Source organism: Crotalus tigris, unplaced genomic scaffold (assembly GCF_016545835.1).
Source record: "Crotalus tigris isolate CLP2741 ecotype Arizona unplaced genomic scaffold, ASM1654583v1 scf7180000024437.13266115, whole genome shotgun sequence".
Lineage (NCBI taxonomy): Eukaryota > Metazoa > Chordata > Lepidosauria > Squamata > Viperidae > Crotalus > Crotalus tigris.
The window spans coordinates 12,076,111-12,100,193 of NW_024100606.1; the positions used below are offsets into that span (position 1 = coordinate 12,076,111).

The following is a 24,083-nucleotide window of genomic DNA, read 5'->3' on the forward strand; positions in this document are numbered from 1 at the left end:
TACCCCACTAATAATGTTTATTGAGAATATTCACAATTAGTAATGCTATTTCAGCAATTTTTCTACTTCTCAGAAGTATTGGAGTTTGTTGTCATTATTATAGAGTTGGAATTATAATCAAGATCATCATAAAAGTGCTGCAGCAACTCTTAAAAAAGAGAAAGCTATCATCTAATTATATATTTAATTATATATTGGAGCTTGTTGAGGAATGCTAATCAAATTCAGCCTTGTTTTCTCCTACACTGCCTTGCATATGTTTACACGTATGTATACCCAAAGCACACACTTCCCAACTTTCTTCCCCTTTGTCTTCTATTTCTGCCTCAACACAAAATCCAAAACGTGTTCTTACCCTTAACTAATTTTTAATATATTTCTGAAATTTGGCTGCTGACCATTAATTTGGAGAATAAAATAATAATAATAATAATTGTAGTAGTAGTAGTAATAAAGTTGGAAGGAACCTTGGAGGTAATCTAGTCCAACCCCCTGCTCAGGCAGGAAACTCTATACCATTTCGGACAGATGGCTGTCCAGTCTCTTCTTAAAACTTCCAGTGTTGGAGCATTCACCACTTCTGGAGGCAGGTTGTTCCACTGGTTAATTGTTCTAACTGTCAGGAAGTTTCTCCTTAGTTCTAGGTTGCTTTTCTCCTTGATTAATTTCCACCCGTTGCTTCTTGTCCTGCCTTCAGGACAAGGAGCAGGTTAATATGTTCAGAGAAGCAAATGATGTTAAAGTAACAGGAAGAGGCAGAGGTCCCTGTGCAGAAATTATAGATAAATATTGCATCTGCCAGAATCAATAATTCAACATGAGCTCATAATTTCTATAAGATATCCAAGCCCTAAGCAAGTAGAATTGATATTACTAATTAATTTTTTTTTAAAAAATCTAAATTAGTAGTTATATTTGGTTCCCAGCCGAAAGTCCCCTCGAAGCAGAAAATCAACTGTCAGAGCTACTTTTTTTTTGCTTGATTTACTTCTCCACATCCATCTGTTACTTATTAAATATGGGAAAGATCAAATCAGAATCTTCCATATATAAGGGATATGTAGATAGTTTTACTGTATTTATTTATCCCAAGTACATAACACCCACAGGTAATCTGCAGAGTGTTGCAGAACAAACTGTAAAATTTACTCAAGAAGTTATCTCTGATACAAAACATAAATATATTCCAATTCAGCAGACTGAACTGAAATATTTCATTAAAAATCAGTATATGCAATGTACATGGGCAATTCAAAAATTTACTATTCAGAACCCTTCCCTATGAAGGAAATAGTTTGCCTTGCTTTGCTATTTTCTACAAAGTATTATGTATGTGCACCTCCTTGGGAAAGAGAATACTAAAAATGAGAGTTCCCGATATGGATTCAAAATATTTTTTTGTTTATACAGCTGGAATACAGCAACATTTAGAAATATAGCCACATGCCCTTCACAGCACATAATGTTACATGTTATACACAAAGTACATGTTACTTCCAGGGAAAGAAAATTGGCAGCAATCCACTGGAATAATCTTCATTTTTTATTTTAAATTTTCTTTTAAAAGGTACAAGAAATTCATGCACTGAAATAGTTGATTCTTGGAAACAAATCAACTTTATTTTTTGTGTACCTCATGAAAACGTATATAGAAGCTGGAATTATGAAAATAATTTATTTTTCCTATTTCAAAATAGCTGGAGAATCCTGGTAATTGAAGTCCATCTATCTTAAAGTTGCTACTGTTGGGAAACACTGATACAGAGCCACAATCTAGCCCAGAGGTCCCCAACCTTTTGGGCACCAGGGACCAGTTCCGTGGAGAGAGGTTTTTCCACGGACCGGAGAGTATGTGGTTTTGTGTGCTGCCTGCATCCTGCAGATGGGGCTTTCCTTGTTTGTGCGGCCTGGTTGCTGGCATGCCATGGCCCAGTACTGGTCATGGACTAGGGGTTGGGGACCCCAATCTAGCCCATTTTTTTTCATAAAGCCCCATTAGTAACTGGTTGGAGAAAGTTGTAGAGCAAGGATAGATGCAGTCCCAAGTGGACCCCAATCTCTTTCTTATGACTCCAGGAATTTTCCAAGATGGTGCTTCTGAAATTAACAGCAAACCCAGACATAACAGCCATGACACTTTCCACTGTCTTTAAAACATAGAGAATAATACAGAGGATTGAACCTCTAATTTATTTAATTCAGCTATTGTATTTTGAAAAACAAACAGCAATTTCCCCAAAATTTGCAAAAAAAATGGGAATAAAACTTAAGATTCTGTCCCGTTTGCTGATGATTGATTATGATGATGATGACGACAATGTCAATGACATAGACATAGTTCTTTCTTTAAAATAAGACTTCTTGATTCAAAAGTTTCCCTGCTTCTGTAAGAAATACGTTTTTCTGTAAATTGGGAAGAGTTGGTCAGTAGGGTAGGTTATGTTCATTGGAGAATATATAAGAATATTTGTATTCCTTCAAAAATTTAAGTAATTTCTTATATATTTTGTTTAACAGTGAGAAGAAAATGGTAGAAATTAATTTTCTGTGTGTCCATAAAAAACTACGATCAAAGCGAGTAGCACCGGTCCTAATCCGCGAAATAACCAGAAGAGTAAACTTGGAAGGGATTTTTCAGGCTGTTTACACTGCAGGAGTCGTCCTTCCCAAACCTGTAGCAACCTGCAGGTAAGCAAAGACTGTTGTATTTTTGTTTTGTTTTATGAGAACTTACATAATTTTTGTTGTAAAAGAGTAGTCAAAACTCTCTTTATAAGTTGAATGGTCAGTTTAGGATTCTTAATTTCAGATTGGAGTGATCTTAATGCATTAGGGAGGTATTTCACATTACAGTACTAGCAGTGATGAAATGAGAGTTGGCATTTCTGCCTTTCTTGAAAATGTATGAACTCGAGTTGTGAAACTCAAGGCTATTGTGAACATCTACAGTTTCCATTTTGCATGTCATTATCACAAAATAGAAACACAAAAAAGTGGAAGTTGTGGTATGGTTCCTTATCTTCTCACCTCATTTCCTTTGAATATTACAAAACATGTGGCTGATCTTTCACACCTAGAGTCTGACTGCCTTACTTGCATTGTTTTAATCCATCCAAAGTCTTATTTCAGCACTGGTTTTATTAGCTACCTTGTGAGACCTAGCCTGAAGACAAAGTCAAGTAAACAAAGCCAAAAGCACAGTGAATAGATGAAAATGCTTTCTGATCAATGAATGTGCAATCCATAAATTCTTTGGAGATTCCTAATGTATTTCAGTTTAAGCAGTCTAATAAAGTTGATTTCCCCCCCTCCCTTATTTTATTTTAATGAAGATAATGCAGTTTGCTTTTTTTCTTTCTGTCCCCCTTTGGCTTGCTAATTCACAAAAATAATGTCAAGCTCTTTTGAATATACAGTAGTTCTCAATTTATAATCAAAATTGAGTTCAATTTTTCTCCTCCTAAGTGAGACAATTGTTAAGTGAGTTTTGCCCAATTTTACAACATTTCTTGCCCCAATTGTTAAGTGAATGGCTGTAGCTGTTAAGTTAGTAACAGCTAGGGCTGTTAAGGTAATCTGGCTTCCCCATTGATTTTACTTGTCAGATGATTTCAAAAGGGGATTGCATGACTTCAAGACATAGTTTTAAATATGAGTCAGTTGCCAAGTGTCCAGCTTTTGATCACACGATTGTGGGGATGCTGCAACAGTCATAAGCCTGAAAACAGTCATAAGTCACTTTTTTCAGTGCTGTTATAACTTCGAATGGTCACTAAACAGTTGTAAGTCAAGGACTACCTATATGGCCTTTATAATCAATCTCAGGCACTCCATGTGATAGAGGTTATCAACCTGTTGGGAATATGATTCCTCATTGCCTGGAGTCAATTTGCCAGGAAGAAGTTGACAGTGTTATTAAAAAGAAAAAAAATATGCTAAGTGGATGAGCAGATACAGAGGGGACACATTTTAAAATTAAGCATTGATGGGGTGAAAACCTAGGTACACTTCAGGATAGCAAAATCTTCCTCTTCTTACCCAGATGTGGACTGTGCAAACATTCATTAACGAACTAATATCATATGCATATATTTTCTTCTATGTTTTCTCTAAAAATGTTATTTCAAGGGTTAACGCTACAGGGAGGCAGCATAGACTATGCAGACAACTTACTGAGTCAGTTTAATATGCCAACATAACGTCAATTTTTATTCAGCCTGGATTCCTTCAAATGTACAGGAGTTAAAAGTCTCAGTTGATTATGAATTCTGAGAGTCGCAGTTCTGGAGTCCACAGTATTGATAAAAGCTAAAGCAGTATTTCTCAACTTCAGCGAATTTTAGAAATACGGACTTCAACTCTCAGAATTCCTCAGCCGGAACTTCCGGCTGTGACGTCATCATGGAGCGGGTGAAGAAACAGAGCTCTGTTTCTAAATCCCGAAAAAATCTTCGCTAAGAGCCCAGTAAGGGCTTTGCCAATCCCGGAGAGATTGGTAAATTAAAGAGGAAGCTTCAGAGAAGCTGGGTGGAAAGCAAACACCCAAGCAGAAAGGAGCAGCACTTTTAAAATTGGCGAAGAAGAAGCCGGTCTTTAAGGCTGGTCTGGAGCGATGGCGGCGGTCTGAGAGGGAGTGAAAAGTAGAATTTACAGCTTCGTAACGGAGACAAGGAAAACCCCTGAAGGAGGTGAGAACATTTGCTAGAGAAGACGCAAAAAAAAAGCAAAGCTATAAGGAGAGAGACACAGTGGCAACTGAAATTGGAATAGAGCGGAGAAGGGAGCAATAGAGCAGAATGAGAGCAGCGTGAAGAAGCAGAGAGCCCACAGTAAAATTTAAACGTGAGAGACTGGAATTTAAGAACTGCAAAAAGTAGAGACTGAAACCAGAGAAAGGACTGGAGAAAGGCAATAAAGGGTGATTAAGAAAGACTTTGAAAAATTAACATAAGGATTAAAAGGTGAAGTGAGACAACGGAGAAATTTAATACTACTTAGTAGAACCTACTTTTGAAGAACAAGCTGCATTGAAATTTGGACTTTAACTGACATATATCTGGATAAAATGACGAGTGGACGTTTTGGAAATATTGGATATATAGAAGAAGAAAGAAGAGGTGACATTTGGTGGATCAGTGGATATATTAAATTGAGACAGAGAAAAAAAAGGCTGATGCAATATTGTAGCACTCATATACAAGCAGTGACTAAGCTACAAGTAGAAAAGGGACATGAGGCAATGTATTAAAAGTAATGAAGTAAATGAATTGTATCAACGAAATAGAAATAAGCATAATTGTGTAATTGAACTAAATAGAAGTGAGAAAGTAATTATAGTATTGTAAAGAAATATAGACAAGTGATTATTCAAATAAGAGTAATAGTGAATGAAATTAAGAGTGGTGATAATACTTAGAGAATAGTATATGTATATGCATCGTGTGTAGTGCTATAGAAATATATATAAGAGGTGTTTAGAGTATTATAAATTGTACTAGATAAACAGTGGGATAAGGAAAGGTACAACTCTACTTGTAATTTTATTTTTCAACGTTAATCCTAAGAATAACGTTCTATAAAGGTATTATAGTCATATATACTGATACATAATTAGAAATATATATATATATATATATATATATATATATATATATATGTTTTCTGAGGTTTTCGCGGGTGTTTGTATGTAGGTCTTTGGTTGTTCGGGTTTTCTCCCGCGTAAAATTGGAAGTGTCTTGGCGACGTTTCGACGAAGTCCCATTCGTCATCTTCAGGCTGGTGTTTTCAGCTTCGTGCTTTGAGCAGCAATGTGTGGTCTTAGCTGTTTCTTCCTTTTAACTGCCAGTGGGGGTATGAACTGATTGGGTGGGAGCTTGGCTGTGTTCTGATTGGGTAGAGGTGTGTTCTGATTGGTTAGGGGCTTGGCTGTGCTCTGATTGGCTGGGGGTTGGCTGTGCTCTGATTGGCTGGGGGGGTTGGCTGTGCTCTGATTGGCTGGGGGAGTGTTCTGTTTGGTTGTGCTCAGGTTAGTCTGAGTTGCAGGGGGGTTTAAGATTTTGGGCTGCCTTGCTATTTTTTGGCTTTTGTGTTTATCAAAACAGCATTCTGCACAAACAGAAAAATATCCACCATCCTTAGAAACCCCAAAGATAAAATTGAATTAGAAAATGCACCACTTGTCCCACCACATACATCGGACAAACCAACAGAAGAATAAGTGCACGCATTGAAGAACATAAAACTCAGTCAAAAAAGAGGAACCAACATCTTCCCTGGTCCAACACCTTAAAGCCACAGGACATGAAATTGACTTTAAAAATACCAGAACCATTGCCAAAAGTGAACATTTTAATAACAGAATAATCAGAGAAGCCATCGAGATAGAAAAACGCCCACACAGCATGAACAAGCGAGATGATACCTCCCGCCTACCAGCCATTTGGAAACCCGCCCTTATTGACAAACGACTCCCTAACACAAAAAATGATACCAGACCCACACTCACAAAAACCACACAGGATGTCACCACCACACATCCACGCAAAAAGCAAACCCAAAGCCACGCCGATGATGAGGCACGACCACAAACCAGAAGCCAGACCAGAGCTGCATCATTAGCCACTTCAAACCCCTCCAATCCATACAGAAAGCAAACTGACACCCTCCATGAAGATGAGGCACGACCACAAACGCGAAGCCAAAAAATAGCAAACAGAACCAAATAGCACAACCAAACAGAACACTCCCCCAGCCAATCAGAGCACAGCCAACCCCCCAGCCAATCAGAGCACAGCCAACCCCCCAGCCAATTAGAGCACAGCCAAGCCCCTAACCAATCAGAACACACCTCCACCCAATCAGAACACAGCCAAGCTCCCACCCAATCAGTTCATACCCCCACTGGCAGTTAAAAGGAAGAAACAGCTAAGACCACACATTGCTGCTCGAAGCACGAAGCTGAAAACACCAGCCTGAAGATGACGAATGGGACTTCGTCGAAACGTCGCCAAGACACTTCTATTTTACGCGGGAGAAAACCCGAACAACCAAAGACCTACATATATATATATATATACACACACAGGAAGTTTTTCAGACAGATGTCTAATTGATTACACCTTGACATTTTTTAACTGCTATACTGCAGTTTTACTTTTTACAATCTCTTTTGCCTTACAGCCCCCAACTAGGGGCGTTAAGCAGGCTCAAGTTGCAACTGCGAAACATTACAAATCCAAATTTCTTTTTCTGACAAAGAATTAAAGAATTAAATTGGGAGACTGAGATGGCCATTTTGAGCTCATTCTGCTCTCTTCAGTTAGCCACACCCTTTATGGGATTCGAACCTGGGCAGTTTACATACTAGGCAGTGATTATGTATATATTCTTTACTATCTATATTATATATACATTTGCATATTTAAGCTTAGACTATATAGATTGAAAACTAACTTGATTAACAAAAATAACTTGCCATAAATTGGTATATGCAAAAATGGAGAAATATTATTCAAATAATAAAAATGACAAGTACCGCAACAACAACTAAAGTCAGCAAAAAAACAGTTACAAATCCCACACCTATAATGGCCTCTCCTACAGGTCAAAGAATGATAGCGACCATGTTGGGGAAAAAAAAGAAAAAGCAGAATTGGCAATGAACCCACAGAGCATGCAGATAACTCTACAAATGACTCAGGAAACAATGATGATGAAAAGAGGCAATAGCAAACAATCATGAAGAAACGAAAACATATCACAAAGAAATTAAGAATGATATTGGAGAAATGAGTGATGAAATTAAAAATATGAATGATAAGATAGGCAATATACAACAAACAATGATGGAAAATGAACAAAGAATCCAAAAAGTTGAAATAAAAATGGAGCATGTTGATAGCAAAATAGAAAGGATGGTACAGAAATCTGAGCAGGTAAATAGGGAGTTGACTGAATCGATTGCTTTTTTGGAAATGAATAAAGCTTTGTTCTTTCTAAGATTCCAAAATATTGTGGAGAAAAAGGAAGAAGATTTGGGAGAGAAGATGGCGGAGATGTTGGCGGAGATAATAGGCAAGGAAAAACAGGAAGTAAGAAGAGACATAGACGAAATATATAGAGTATATACAAATTATGCACGAAGGCATAGATTGGCGAGAGAGGTCCATATAAGGTTTACTAGAAGATCAATAAGGGATGAAATATATAAAAAAACAAGAGATGAACCAATAATATATAAGGGTAAAGAAATAATTGTATTAAAACAAATACCACGTAGTATACGAAACCAGAGACGAGAATACCAATTTCTAACGACCCAATTAATTAAATATAAAGTTATGTTTCGATGGTTAATACCTGAAGGCATATTTCTAACTTGGCAGGAAAAAAAATATAAGATAGATACACTTGAGAAAGCACAGGACTTTTATGAACGTTACTTTACACAGGGAGAAGAACAAGAAAGTAGGGAAGAGTCGGAGAGTAAAAGTCAAGATGAAGAAGTATTAGAGGAAGTCGAGCGAGAGAGAGAAATACAAAAGATACAAGAAAGAGAAAGGTTAGAAAGAGAAGGAGCAAAAGGAAGAGTAATAGAGACAAGAAGCATAAAGAAAATAGATCAAGTAAAAAATGGGAGACGCAATTAAGCTCTTCTCTGTAAACATTAATGGATTAAATATACCAAGAAAAAGAGCACAAATGTTTAACAAATTAAGGAAATTGGATGCAGATGTGATATGTCTTCAGGAAGTTCATATAAAAAAGGATTATAGAAAATTACTAGAGAATGTAAAATTAGGAACACTATACACAACATTAGCACAAAACAAGAAAAGAGGAATTGCTATATATGTCAAAGAAAAAAATAAAATCAAAATCAATATATTCGGATGAAGAGGGGAGAATTTTAATGTTGGAAATAGAATTAGAGCAAAAACAAATTTTATTAACGGCAGTATATGCACCAAATAATAATCAACAAGATTTTTTTAAAAAGGTACATAAGAAACTAGTGGATCTGGATTACGAAAATATTTGTATGATTGGGGATCTAAATGCAATAGTTGATGTTAAGAAAGATTATAAGAGTAGTAAAAAGAACAAAAAGAAGAAAAATATATTACCAAAATCATTCTTTGACATGGTAACAGAACTCAATCTTCAGGATATATGGAGAGAGACACACAGATCAGACAAACAATATACGTTCTGTTCGTATCCACATCAGTCTTGGTCTAGGATCGATGTGGCCTAGGCAACAACAGACGTACAAAAAGGGATAGAGGAAATTGAAATAGGGCTTAATGATTGGGCGGATCACAACCCAATAATAATAAATTGGAAAGGCCAGAAACAGAGAAAAAGATGGTTAATGAATCAAAGATTATGTAAAGATAAACAATATATACAGATGCTAGAAAAGGAGTTGACATTATTTTTTCAGGTAAATAAAAAGGAAGAGACATCAGCACAAAATTTGTGGGATACTACAAAAGCTTACATTCAGGGATTGACAATTGCATACAACTCAAAGAAAAATAAAGATAGGAGACTTCAACAAGGGAAATTACAAGAAGAATTAAAAAAAATAGAAGGTGATCTACAGAAGGACCCACAAAATAAAAAGATAAAAGAAAAATGGAATATTATAAAACACAAGATTAATCTGACAACACAAAAAGAAATGGCACAGAAAATCAGGATGGCAAAACAAAATTACTTTGAAAATGTGAATAAAACTGGTCGATGGTTGGCTTATAAATTAAAAAAAGAAAAAGGCAAAAGAACAATACACCAACTACAAGATGAAAGTGGAACAGTACAATATAGACGGGAAGAAAAAAAGAAAATAATACAAAATTTCTTTTCAAAGCTATACCATCAGGAAGATATACCAGATGATAAAGTCAAACAATATATTGAGGCAGCAAAAATGGGTAAAATTACTGAAGAACAAAAAGAAATGTTGAATAGACCAATAACTGCAATAGAATTAGAAATAGCATTGAAAAAACAAAAAAACAACAAATCACCAGGCCCAGATGGAATTCCGGTCGAGTTTTATAAAAATACACAAGAGTCACTACAATGGATAATGTTGGAGATTTACAATGAGGTGTTGGAAGAGGCGAAGATACCGACAACTTGGACTGAAGCAATCATCACCCTCATTCCTAAGGAAGACTCAGACCTACAACAAATTCAAAATTATAGACCGATTTCTTTACTGAATACAGATTATAAGACATTTACAACAATAATAGCAGAAAGGATAAAGAAAATTTTGAATAATAAATATATTCACCCAGATCAAAATGGATTTTTACCAGGACGACAAATAAAAAATAACATGAGGATAATACTGAATACTTTAGAATTTTACGAAGTTCATCCTGAAAGACAAGCTACGCTGGTTTTTCTTGATGCCCAGAAGGCATTTGATAATTTGAATTGGAATTTTATTATAACACAATTGTACTATGGATTTTGGGACAAAATTTGGAAAGATGGTTGAGAAAATATATACTAAACAAACAGCTAGGGTAATTATAAGTGAGGAAATGACAGAAAAAATTGATATAACCAAAGGAGTAAGACAAGGATGCCCACTTTCTCCTCTTCTATTTATTTTATCATTAGAAATACTTCTTACAAAAATCAGAGAGGACCAAGAAATAAAGGGTTTAAAAATTAAAAAGGAAGAATATAAGGTCCAGGCCTTTGCTGATGACTTGGTATTTATTTTGGAAGATCCATTAGAAACCGGCTTTAAATTGATTCAAAAAATAGAAGAATTTGGTGAGGTAGCCGGATTTAAGATTAATAGGAATAAATCCAAATTAATAACAAAAAATCTTACAAAGGCACAAGAAAGGGAATTGAAAGATAAAACAAAGATAAGTATAACCAAGAAAATAAAATATTTAGGGATCTGGCTTACAGCAAAATGCTCCTCGATTAAGGAGGACAATTATGATAAAATACTACACCGGATAAAAAAAGATTTAGAAAATTGGGAAAATTTGCAAATTTCATTTTTAGGGAGGACCGCTACGGTCAAAATGAATGTATGGCCAAAAATATTGTTTCTGTTCCAGGTTATTCCAATAAAATTAGGGAAAACGTTCTTTCAAAAATTAAATAAATTGATCACTAAATTTATATGGCAAAGGAAAAAACCCAGGATTAAATTAAAACTCTTGCAAGACACGAAAGATAAAGGGGGATTGGCGTTACCAGAGTGGGAAATATACTACGAAGCATCAAGCTTAACTTGGCTAAAAGATTGGATGGATTTGAAAAATACTAGAGTCTTAACAATAGAAGGACATGATTTGCAAGCAGGGTGGCATGCATTCCTATGGGACGAAAAACATAAAATACACAGATATTTTCAAAGACATATAGTTAGGAATGCATTGCTACAGACTTGGGAAAAAATAAAACAAAAACATTATACAAGAATTCCAATGTGGTTATCCCCAACAGAAGCTCTGAAATACCCAAACCTATTGGATATAAATAAGATAATTAGATACAAGGAATTAGTAAATGAACAGGGAAATTTGAAAACAAAACAAGAATTGGAACAAGACATTGGCAGAGAGATTGATTGGTGGACATTTACACAAATTCAATCTAAATATACAGAGGACAAAATATTATATGAAATCCAAAAAGAGCCGCAAGAATTGGATAAAATTATACATGGAATAGAAATAAAATTAAGTAGCAATTTATACAAATACCTATTGAGATATAAAATGGAAGACAAGGTTGTCAAAGACACAATGATTAGATGGGCAAAAAATTTCGGATATAATATAGAATTGGAGAAATGGGAAAAATATGGGAAATAAATATAAAATTGACTATGTCGGCGGCATTCAAGGAAAACCAGTTGAAAATGTTTCACAGATGGCATCTTCCACCTGCAAAGCTTGCCAAGATGTTCCAGAATAATTCACCAACATATTGGAAATGTAAAAAAGTACATGGAACATATTATCATCTATGGTGGGCGTGCCCAGTTGCAAAAAAATATTGGTCTACATTAAGAAAATGGATCCAAGAAATAATAGACCAACCTGTAGACTGGAAACCAGAGATCTTTTTGTTGGGTATTTTAAATAGAAAATATAGTAAAGAAATATGATACTTAATTTTACATATAATAACGGCGGCAAGAATAGCATATGCACAGTGCTGGAAAAATGAGAATATACCATCAGAGGAAGAAGTAATAAGAAAAATCCTGGACTGTGCTGAGATGGACAAATTAACAAAAGAGATAAAAGAAAAGGAAGACACAGAGTATTATATAGTATGGAACAAGGTGTATGTCTGGTTGGAGACTAGAAATAATAGAAGAGAATAAATATGGAAAGGTCAAAAGTGAAAATATGTATACAATAATGTATAATAATAATAATATGAATTATTCTTAGTAAGAAGTAGAACATGAAGGAAGAAAAATGTAAATAAGAAATAATGGGGCTATAAGGACAAATATTTAAAGAAGAATAAGGGGGAAATGTAAATATTAGATTACCGTTACATAATTGCTGTAAAAAAAAGGAGGAGTATATATTGTGTGTGTATGTGTGTTACGTTTTGCTTTGTTCTGTTTTGTCTTGTTGGTTAAAAAAAAAAAAAAGAATTCCTCAGCCAGCATGCATGGCTGAGATTGTGAAATATTGATCAGAAGCATGTGTAGAAATCATTGTATTCTTTGTTGATCTTGGTTCTATTGTCTGTATTTCTTTTAAAAAGTTACTCTATGGTAGTGCAGGATGAGTTGTGCATTCAGGTTATTCTATCTCAACCAAGCCTTCACCTACTTAGAGTATATATTTAGGGGCAAGTTCATTTGACAATATTTTGTGTAGGTTGTAGTTATGGCTTTATTAAGGTTGCAACATGCCAGTTATTGCAGCAAAGGATATAAATATTTTTGAATAGTTGCCTTCAAAATCATACATGGCAGAAAGTAGATTTGTTTCCCAACTTTTTTGCATATTTCATTTCTTCTAGTCAGAGATGGTCCTATAGTACAGGGCTTTTCAACCAGTGGTATGGGTACCACTTGTGGTACATTGGCACCTGGCAGGTGGTACGCGACCATCCTAGAAAAGTGGTAGCGGGAGAGGGGAATGAGCTGAACCAGTGGCACAAGCCTGAGCGAGAGACGGCTGGAGCTGCAGGGCTGTCAGGGCTCAGCGGAAGTGCCAGGATCCAGCTGGAACTCGGCACTGATCCTGGTGCTTCTGCTGAGCCCAGAAGAAGTGCCGATCAGCTGGAATGTTGCAGCCTCTCCAGGGTCTTGTGATTTATATTCAGATGCTTGGCAACTGATTCATATTTATGATGGTCACAGTGTCCCAGGGTCATGTGAAGTGACCAAAACCTACTGCAACCACCTAGTAGATGGGAGGGAACAAAACACCCCCACCCCCTGCTGCCAATCCTCAACAGAAATGCTCACAATGGAAACCTCAGACAGGAGGAAGAGCGCCGCCGGGCGGTCAGGCAGATGTCTTGCTTGGCTGTGGCTTGGGGGGAACTTTTTTCAGTGCCATTGCAACTTCAAACAGTCACTAAGCAAACTGTTGTAAGTCGAGGACTACCTGTACTTTATCACATTTTTCCTTTTTTTTTTTTTTTTTTGGTCATCAAGTTTTTGACACCTTGCTAGGTGACTGGTGATACTCGGATATTGCCATATCCTAAAAGTGGTACAATGAATGAAAAGGTTGAAAAGCCCTGCTATATAGCTTTCAAAAATAAATCTGATAAAAATAAGATCATAAAATTGAATACAAAAAGTGCAACAAGAAGATGTAAAAGCATATATACTGAGGATTTTAGTTGATTTTATTGTTTTCTTTAAGTTTGGGTGAAATGTGATAAACATTTGCAGTATATATTTAACAGTAGGATCTCAGCAAAAATCTTCAAAAAAAAGACATATCTGCAAACTAGCACAAATCTGAAAAATAAATTTAAATAAATTTAGTTTTGTGCTGTTTGGCATTCCTACATATGTGGAGAGAAAGTGGTGGTCTCTACCACCACATGAACCAAGAAATATCGCCTCTTATCACCAATAAAATCCATGATTCACTGGAAAATATCACTGCCATTTGTCTAAACCAGGGGTAGGCAACCTTGGCTCTTTTATGACTTGTGGACTTCAACTCCCAGAATTCTGGGAGTTGAAGTCCACGAGTCATAAAAGAGCCAAGGTAGCCTATCCCTGGTCTAAATGCTATAGGGTCTCCTGCTTGATCAGGAAGTTGGACTAGAAGATCTTCCAACTCTGTTATTCTGTTATGGAAGGGCCCAGGTACCATTTCTTGCATTTCCAGGAAGTTTGAGAAAAAACCTACCTATTACATATTCTAAATAATTCGGCAATACCAAATGAGATTTTTGAATAGTTTGATTGAATATAAAGGAATGAAGGTCTCTTTCAGCAGGAATGATATGAATGATTAAATGTAGTTACCATATTCCTAGAATAAATCTTTACAATATACATATTGGCTGTATATAAATGTACACACTGAAAGGTCTTTTGCATACAGTTAACAAAATGTCCCATAATGGTAGTCCTCAATTTCTGATCAATCTTTTAATGACCATTTGGATTTTCAACAGCCTTGTGAAAATTTTACAATTGACCGTTGTAAAATGTTGTGCCTCTCCCGTCCCTATAGTCACATGACTATATTTCTGTCATGTGACAGCCAGGTCACATTTACAACTGGTTGTAGCTTCCTACAGTTACCTGACCTTGGTTTGCAATATTTCTTGTCAATTTCTCACACATTTTGCCAGTTTCTGACAAAGAACCACCCATTTAGGAGAATGGGTTTGCACTTATGACCATGTAATTTGCTTAACAACTGAACTGGATCAGGTCCAGTCATATGGGCACTTCCAACTTATGACATCATGACTTGCAATTGAAATTTCTGGCCCAATTGCAGTCATAAGTTGAGGAGTACCTGTAAATATTTTCTATACGTAAGGACAAAGCTGAATACAATGATAACTCTAAAGCTTTACTCATGCAGCAGCCCTCCAGTTGTTTTGGGGATAGGAACTTCCATAATCAGCAACAACTTTGAGAGATAGATTGCAGTACATTTGACAAATATCAAATTGGATGAAGCAGATATGCAGCTACAGTACTTATTAAGCTTTAAGATGTGTTAATCTTAACAGATTCTTTTTTCTGAGTAGATATGGATAAAACCACATTCTGAAATAATATGTTGAAATGAGTACCCTGAAAGATCTGAATTGGAAACATGTAAGCTATAGAAAATAATCTAAGCTATTATCAGGTGCTTGGTGGATTGTGTATATGATGATGATAGTCATTAGTACGGAACACTTTATTATTATTTGATGCAACAACAATAAAGACTTCATAAAGAACATAATTGATTTCAAATCTAAAACCTCAGTTATTGCCCAAACAGACTAATATTGTCTCCTACATTAGCTAAAGAAATGTGTAAAATTAATTGTTAAAAATAATGTATGTGTACGTGTGTGTGTGTGTGTGTGTGTGTGTGTGTGTGTGTGTGAGTATTTGTTTTCTGAGGTTTTCGCGGGTGTTTGCATGTAGGTCTTCGGGTTTTCTCCCATGTAAAATTGGAAGTTTCTTGGCGACGTTTTGACGAAGTCCCATTCGTCATCTTCAGGCTGGTGTTTTCGGCTTCATGCTTCTAGGAGCAATGTGTGATCGTAGCTGTTTCTTCCTTTTAATTGCCAGTGGGAGTATGAACTGATTGGGTTGGAGCTTGGCTGTGTTCTGATTGGGTGGAGGTGTGTTCTTATTGGTTAGGGGTTTGGCTGTGCTCTGATTGGATGGGGGGGTTGGCTGTGCTCTGATTGGATGGGAGAGTGTTCTGTTTGGGTAGGGGCTTTGTTGTGCTCAGATTAGTCACCACAGACAGAATCAGCAAGATCCTCCACAAACACAACATCAAGACAGCATTCTGCACAAACAGAAAAATATCCACCATCCTAAGAAACCCCAAAGACAAAATTGAGTTAGAAAATCAAGGAGTATATGAAATCCCAGGCACCGCTTGCCCCACCACATACATCGGACAAACCAACAGAAGAATAGGTGCACGCATTGAAGAACACAAAAACTCAGTCAAAAAAGAGGAGCCAACTTCTTCCCTGGTCCAACACCTTAAAGCCACAGGACATGAAATTGGCTTTAAAAAGACCAGAACTATCGCCAAAACGGAACACTTTAATAACAGAATAATCAGAAAAGCCATCGAGATAGAAAAACGCCCACACAGCATGAACAAACAAGATGATACCTCCCGCCTACCACCATTTGGAAACCCGCCCTTATTGACAAGCAAGTCCCTAACACAAAGAATGACACCAGACCCGCACTCACGAAAACTACACAGGATGTCACCACCACAGATCCACGCAAAAAGTAAACCCAAACCCACACCGATGATGAGGCACGACCACAAACCAGAAGCCAGACCAGAGCTGCATCATTAGCCACTTTAAACCCCTCCAATCCATACATGAAGCAAACTGACACCCTCCATGAAGATCAGGCACGACCACGAACGCGAAGCCAAACAACAGCAAGGCAGCCCACCATCTTAAACCCCCCTGCAACTCAGACTAACCTGAGCACAACGAAGCCCCACCCAAACAGAACACTCCCCCGGCCAATCAGAGCACAGCCAACCCCCCATCCAATCAGAGCACAGCCAAGCTCCTAACTAATCAGAACACACCTCCACCCAATCAGAACACAGCCAAGCTCCCACCCAATCAGTTCATACCCCCACTGGCAGTTAAAAGGAAGAAATAGCTACGATCACACATTGCTCCTAGAAGCACGAAGCCAAAAACACCAGCCTGAAGATGACGAATGGGACTTCATCAAAATTTTTATATATATATATATATATATAAATAATTTAATTTTTCCAGGTATTGGCATCGATCGTTGAACCCCAGAAAATTGGTAGAAGTGAAATTTTCTCACTTGAGCAGAAATATGACATTACAGAGAACAATGAAGCTCTACAGACTTCCTGATGTAAGCAATGCGTCCACACAGAGGACCCTCATTCTCACAACAAAATAGCCTTCTGTCCCTGCCAAGGCAAGCTTTCCATTTGGGGGAGGCTGTACTGTGCAAAAGGAGAAGGGATACAATGGTTGTGGGGCGGAACCTCCAAAAGATAGACTTTCCTGGAAAGAGGAGTTGCATTATGTAGGCACGCCTGGCATTAGAAGACATTTTTTGTAAAGGTGTGGATGGCTGGAGGAAAAGTACTATTTTCTTGAATATATGAAACTTGAAAAATTAAGATTTATGTCCTTATTCCAATATACAATTTTTTTTAGCTCTAAGTAAGATCTTGAGGAGAAGGAGATAAAAATCTCTCGGGTACCAATGGAAAGTATTTGCTGCTAATGGTGAATTCTAAGGAAAAAAAAGCATGATATTAGTTGAATTCTCTTAGTTCAGAGGAATTCCTTTGATAAACACACACACACACATACACACAAAGAAGGAGACCAGTTTATAATTGATTGTACTCTTTACTATTTAATAATAGTTGAGAAGAATAGAAGTGTGTGCAAAACACTGCTTTTATACCAGTTGAGTATGTACATTAAGCTTCCAGAAATGCTGGCTGAGAAAAGTTTGGAATTGTAGTCCCAATACTTCTTGATTGTTGCCTCTGGCTGAATACTTTCCTGTTGATGAAAGCCTATGTGGGGTATTAGCTCTTTGAATTTCTGTCTTCTTTCATTATAATAAGGCCACAAAAACCTCAGGCTTGAGACCTATGGAACGAAAAGATATCAAAGCAGTGCAAGAGTTGATTAACAATTACTTGAAGCAGTTCAGTCTCGCTCCTGTTATGGACGAAGAAGAAGTGGCTCACTGGTTCCTGCCTCAGGATCATATTATTGACACCTTTGTGGTAGAGGTGAGAGAGAGGCCCCTCCCAGCTTCCTTTTCCTACCGAAACCCCTTCCATCTGGCAACTTTTCCTCGGCTGTTTTCTTTCTAATGGATGAGGTTCCTGTGCTTGTAAACTAATTTGGGCCAAAATCTGTTTTGTAATTTTTGAAAAATTGTCTTTCCCCACAACCGGAGGCTTCATCTTTTTTTTTTTTTTCCTCTTGGAAATGTTCCTGAGGCTATTTTTATTGTTGGGGGTGACGGAAGGCATTACATTGTTGTTGGTGATGTTGCGGTTTCCAGTTAAGCACTTTCTTTTCATTCTGATGCCCATAATCCCTTCACACTGGGATGGGAGAGTGGATAAAAGAAATATTTATCACTGAAGGAACCAGAGCATTGGTCAGAACATCAGAAGGGTACCTCAGGCTCAGAAAGATCTGAGTTAAAGTGTTCAACTAAAACTGGATGGACTCAGGTTTTTTGTTCTGCCTCACCATTTTACACTGAATTACCACAACCTGTAATTTTGCAGACCAGGGTGGCTTAAGAGTTATAATGCCGTAGAATCCTTTGTTTGCATTCCTTCATGTTTTTTTTCCATTTCTTTTCCAGAATTCAAATGGTGTTCTAACTGACTTTCTGAGTTTCTATACATTACCTTCAACAGTCATGCACCACCCTGCTCATAAAAGCCTCAAAGCAGCCTATTCCTTCTATAATGTTCACACAGAGACCCCTCTCTTGGATCTAATGAATGACGCACTCATTATAGCAAAGATGGTAGGTAATGCAATAGCTGCTTTATTTTCCTTTTTTTTTTTTATACAGAAGAGTGAAGTTGGCTTAAAGCCTCACTGATTTATTTGCTTCAACAAGAGAAGTACAACCTCTAGACAAGTTGCAATAATGTTTTCTTTGCCCGTTGGAACTTTTTGTTTCAGCCTAGTCTTCAATAGGAAAGTATTAAAAAGCACAGCCTCTGCTTATTCAAAACTCCTGTGCTTGCCTTACAGCCCCAGATGACTTTGGGGTTTCACTTAGCACTTCTAAATCAAAGCTTCATAACTGGGCTTCTTCAGTTACAAGAAATGAAAAGTCATTGTCAAATATGAGTTCTGTGACTTACTGTAGGAACGTAGCGGAGAAAAAGGTTTGTCTGTGTTGTGTATGCATTGTGTGCATTACACAAGGTTACTAATGCTGTTAAAATGTTCAGGTTCTAAGTTGTAAACGTACAGAGTACTATGTTGGCTTGATTGCAATTTTTGAGCTTTAGTGTGTGTATCGTTGCACTCTATATGTTCTTGGATTATGTTGATGTTCAGTGTGCTGAGTAAACTCATTACTAAAAATACAAAACATTGCTGATTTATTGAGTTTGTTGAATGCAGACATAGCTGTCTTAGTATAATGTTTGGAATGTTCTTGGTTTTTGATTGCAGTTAACACTACTCATGTAGCTGCTTCAGTTTCATTTGAAAATTACACTTACTACAAACAGCACAAAGAAAAGCATGTTCAATTGGCTGCTTTCATTCCTTGCTATGGGGTGTGAGCGGAAGATTTTTTCCTTCTTTTCAAAAAGGCATTCTCTTGTTTCATTTTTCATAGGTTAGAAGAATCAGCACCAAACTTAATAGTAATACCACTTAGACTTGTATATACTGCCCCTTAGTGCTTTTACAGCACTCTGAGTGGTTTACAAAAGTCAGCATATTGCTCCCAACAATCTGGATTCTCATTTTATCGATCTTGGAAGGATGGAAGGCTGAGTCAAGCTTGAGTCCTTCAGGATTGAACACCTGGTTATGGACAGAGTTAATCTGCAATACTGCATTCTAATGCTGTAGCTTGTGGTTTAAAAAAACTCTAATAGAATATTCAGAATCTTTTGTTCCATATGCATACAATTAAAAGTAAAATTGGGTATAAAGTCCCTTCCAGTTGTATCTTTTGTCCATGTTAAGGTAGTATCTTATTGTAATAAGAATTCGAGGAGGTAGGGTCATAGCTATGGTGTGTTCAAAGCAATTTGTAGTGTAGTTAATTATAGAAATAGATGCCTATCATGCAGAATGCTTGATAGATTGTGGAGTTTTTTTTCTAAATAAAATCTTTTAACAACCTTTATGTAAACCCAATCAGAAAATCAATTTATAACATCTTTATGTTGCCAGAAAGGATTCGATGTGTTTAATGCACTAGACTTGATGGAAAACAAAACATTCCTGGAAAAACTGAAATTTGGTATTGGAGATGGCAATCTGCAGTATTATTTGTATAACTGGAGATGTCCTGGCATGGATTCTGAAAAGGTAACATATTTATACCAGAGATTTGATTGTCCTTCCTATGCTTCTGGAGATAACAATAGTAATCAATACTTCCGGAAGATATGGTGGTTGAGAAAGCTGATGTCCTTTACAGAGATTCTATTTATCTTCATTTATGTAATGATATGAAATGTACTGAGTGGTTTCTTTAATAGCAGTGATTGTGTATGTCTGCCTATCTTCCCTCTATATTTGAGATTCCCCATACTGTGTTAGTAAAGTCTTCTCTTGATGGATTTTGCATCATTGGGAAACTAGCATGCTACAAAACACCACCTTTTAGCATTACCTTCATTTTCAAAAATGCTTCTTGCCCTATGTACAGAATGGGACAATTTGCCATGGCCAACACGCCACAGTCAACTACCATGGGACAACTCACAGCAGGACAATTCAACAAATGCAGGCTAAATTAATTTCAACAGAACTATAGCCGATAATAATAATAATAAAATAAAGTCAGTCCAGAAATACAAGAGTTACAATAATTTTGACAAAAAAGTGGTCACTAAAAGTAATTGAATGAAACGAGCAATGCAGCACTGAATTGTCCCACAGTGAATTGGTAGTGGTGATCTGGCCACGGCGAATTGGCTGCAACAAATTATCCTAGATCCCCCCCTTAAGTAGGCATAGGTTCACTGCACACAGCTCCCCCAAAATTCTCCATCTGGAGTTAGAAGTGAGAATTGGGGGCAAATAGAAAATGTGATTTAATATTTTATTAATACTCATGCCCATACTCGTAATAACTGTTGTTTTGGCCAGTAGACAAGATTCTTCTAACTGTGCCAATATTTCCTTGTGAGAGTGCTAATAATGCTCCAAGTGCCACACTATCCTCTAAGCATGAAGGACTTTGGTTTTTTTCTGCAGTAACACCAATGTTATCATTTTTCTAGGTTGGTCTTGTATTACAGTGAGGTGAAAGGACACTTATATTTATAATTCTTGGAAGTCATCATCTGGGCTGTTGGATGCTCTTGGATCCGTACAGTTCAAGAGGAGCCAAAGCACAATGCCTGTTGAACTTAAATCAATCAGTCAAACCTTGGGGGAGAAGGGCTACAAGAAGAAGTGAAGATTTCTGAGCTCAACTAGCCCTTCAACCCTGAATAGGAACAAAAATGCTTATGAACCTTTTACTGTTTGTCAATGAAAAGAAATAAAGCACATTTGTTTAATTTTAAATGCTTAGCTCGCATCTTGATGCAAAGGATACTTTTCTCTGTTTCCCTGCATAAAAATAAAAAAGACTTTTTGTACAACAATGAAGTTGCAGTGGTGGAATAGAGTACAAATACTTTACTGTAACGTGATTGAACTACTGCATTTCTATTTATTAAGTGGTAGTGTATGTTTATCAATGTAATGAAATGAAGGAACCAATTTTGAGTGTTTCTGCTTGTTTTCATGACATGGATGTCATCATTGCCAAGAAAAAAGCCTTGGAATATGTTTGCTAGGAAAACATGCAGATATTGGATGTCTTTTGTAATGTGGAGTGGAACAGAAATGTGCTGGTTGGACTAGTACATGTTTCTCCGTAAACAATGCTGCCAAATCAATAAAAATACACATTTGTAAGTTGATCTTCAATAGATCAGTGACTTGATTATAGCATAGCACTGCTAAATGCACGTGTTAATATCTTCCCTGAGCTATAGTATTCTTTTCATCTTATAGTTCTGAAAAAGAAAATTTTACACTGTTTTTGATGTAACAGTAGCCTGCAAATGAAACTGAGAATATTAGTACTATTATGAAGATGTGTTAAGATGAATGTGTTTTAAGGCTTTTGCAGAATTGCACATATTCCTTTTGTCTACTTGGTTTTTTTAAGAAAACATTTTAAACTGAAAAATATGTTTGTGTAACTAAGTAAATTTGTTGCTAGTAGTAGCAATATAATTCTGGTTTGGGGGAACAGGTATTTCATAGTACACATTTGTATATGTCTTTGCAAACACATTTTTGTTGGCAGCAATATGTGCCAAACTGTCTTGGTTCATATCTTATGGTAAACCTTAATATGGTTTTGTTTGGCTTAATGTGTCATGCGAATACAACTTACCATAAGTTCTTTAACAAATGATAATTTAGCAAAATGCATGAACCAAGTCAAGGTATCTGTTTCCCTTTGGATTAATAGAGTTTAGTTTAGAATATGTTAAAGCACTGCATATGCATCCAGATTTTCACAATTGTTTTATATATAGATTTGTCAACTGTTTTCATACATCATAATAAGCCATGTTTGTTGAAAAACTATAGTCAGTTTGTAGACAACAAAAATATTCTTTTGGACAATTTTTGAGGCATTTTTGTTTTATTTATTTAAAGCCCTTTTAATTATTTGCCCTTCTCAACTGGCATTTTACCAATGCATCAGACTGCAACTTCTACAATCTTCCCATCAATAAAAACAATAGCCTCATTTGAACATAATGAAAAGCCATGATGCCATTTGTTAGGTTTTTGGCTGCGCATGATATGTCAATCCACATAGGGTGGCTTGACATGCTGTGGGAGCTGGTCATCTAAATTTTGATATTTATTGAATATGCTTTTCCACATTTCAAAATAATATCTTTTTCCATCCCATTTTTGAAAAGTGGGGTGGGGGAGTTGTAGATGTTTAACAGTGAGTAACCTGAACATCTTTTCAAAATAGATTCATCAAGTACAATATTGCTGGAGAAAAGCGTTATCAAGATTTGATTCTAATTTATCAGAAACCTTGATAGTATAACAAGCAGTTTAACCAAATAGCTGAAACCATACTTGTACATTTCCAAATGTGAAAATTTTCAAAGAGGTTCCAATAACTTAGCTTAGAATGAATATATGCTTTTGTTGTTCCTAAATCAAAAACTGCTAATTTGGTTGCTAAATCTCGAGCTTGTACTCTTTTCCTACTGTTAGATAGCAAATGGGGAAATGAACTCTTGAACATTTTTTCTCAAAAGCAGATATTGCAAACAAACCAGGAATTAAAATTTGAAATGTTGCCAGAAACTCCCAATTTAGCACTAATTCTGGGTTTTGCATTAGTTGCAAAATCTGCTTAAAAGTAACTTACCCCTTGTTAATGGACATAGTTCTATACTTTCTATCCTGTTTCTCCCTCCAATTTTCCTATTTCTACAGCCTGTACTATAGCAGTTTAATGAAATAAATTTATTCTGAACAATTATTTTAATTATGCAACCAGGACCATCTGAATATGATAAGACTGTGTCCTCTTCTTAGAAATCTGCTTCTTTGGACCAGTGCACCTCACAAGCTATTAATCCAAAAGCCTCAAGTCTCTAATGCCTCTCTATCTTAGTGCAGGGAACTGATCTGATATGCTAAAGAAAGTACTTGTATTATTAAAAGCAAAATGCATCTATGCTCAGTTCTGCATGTCCTACTCACAACCGTTTTAAGAAAAATATTAAACAGAAAAAAGCTGTGCTTTCAAATGTGCAGCTGTTTTCAGTTAACAGCATCTTAACAGTCCTTGAATTTTATTGGCACCAATGAATGTTTGAATAAATGTAAACTTTCGTACTATTTTGTTTTGAATAATTATGTTTAACCTAAAATATTAGTTGCTTCAAAAACCAATACATTCTGTTTAAAATGATCCATACATCCCTACAGACTGGGGAAGATGGACGTTGTAACCCAAAATATCTGGAGAGCACCAGATTAGGAAAGGCCATCCTAATTAATTGTAGAAGGCACCATGAACTGAGTATGATTTTTACCCCACATCGTGT

The 24,083-nt window shown here is 36.4% G+C and overlaps 1 protein-coding gene across 2 annotated transcripts in view; it reads left to right on the top strand.

The window, feature by feature from the left end:
- NMT2 (N-myristoyltransferase 2) overlaps positions 1-23,871 on the top strand; it is a 50,443-nt gene extending 26,572 nt beyond the window's left edge. For both annotated transcript variants that reach the window (XM_039331748.1, XM_039331749.1), the window contains 6 exons: positions 2,518-2,688; positions 16,993-17,101; positions 17,835-18,005; positions 18,596-18,763; positions 20,161-20,298; positions 21,219-23,871. In XM_039331748.1, the coding sequence (XP_039187682.1) occupies positions 2,518-2,688; positions 16,993-17,101; positions 17,835-18,005; positions 18,596-18,763; positions 20,161-20,298; positions 21,219-21,239 (778 nt within the window). In that variant the 3' untranslated portion in view covers positions 21,240-23,871. The remainder of the gene's footprint in view (positions 1-2,517; positions 2,689-16,992; positions 17,102-17,834; positions 18,006-18,595; positions 18,764-20,160; positions 20,299-21,218) is intronic.
- The last annotated feature ends 212 nt before the right edge of the window (positions 23,872-24,083 follow it).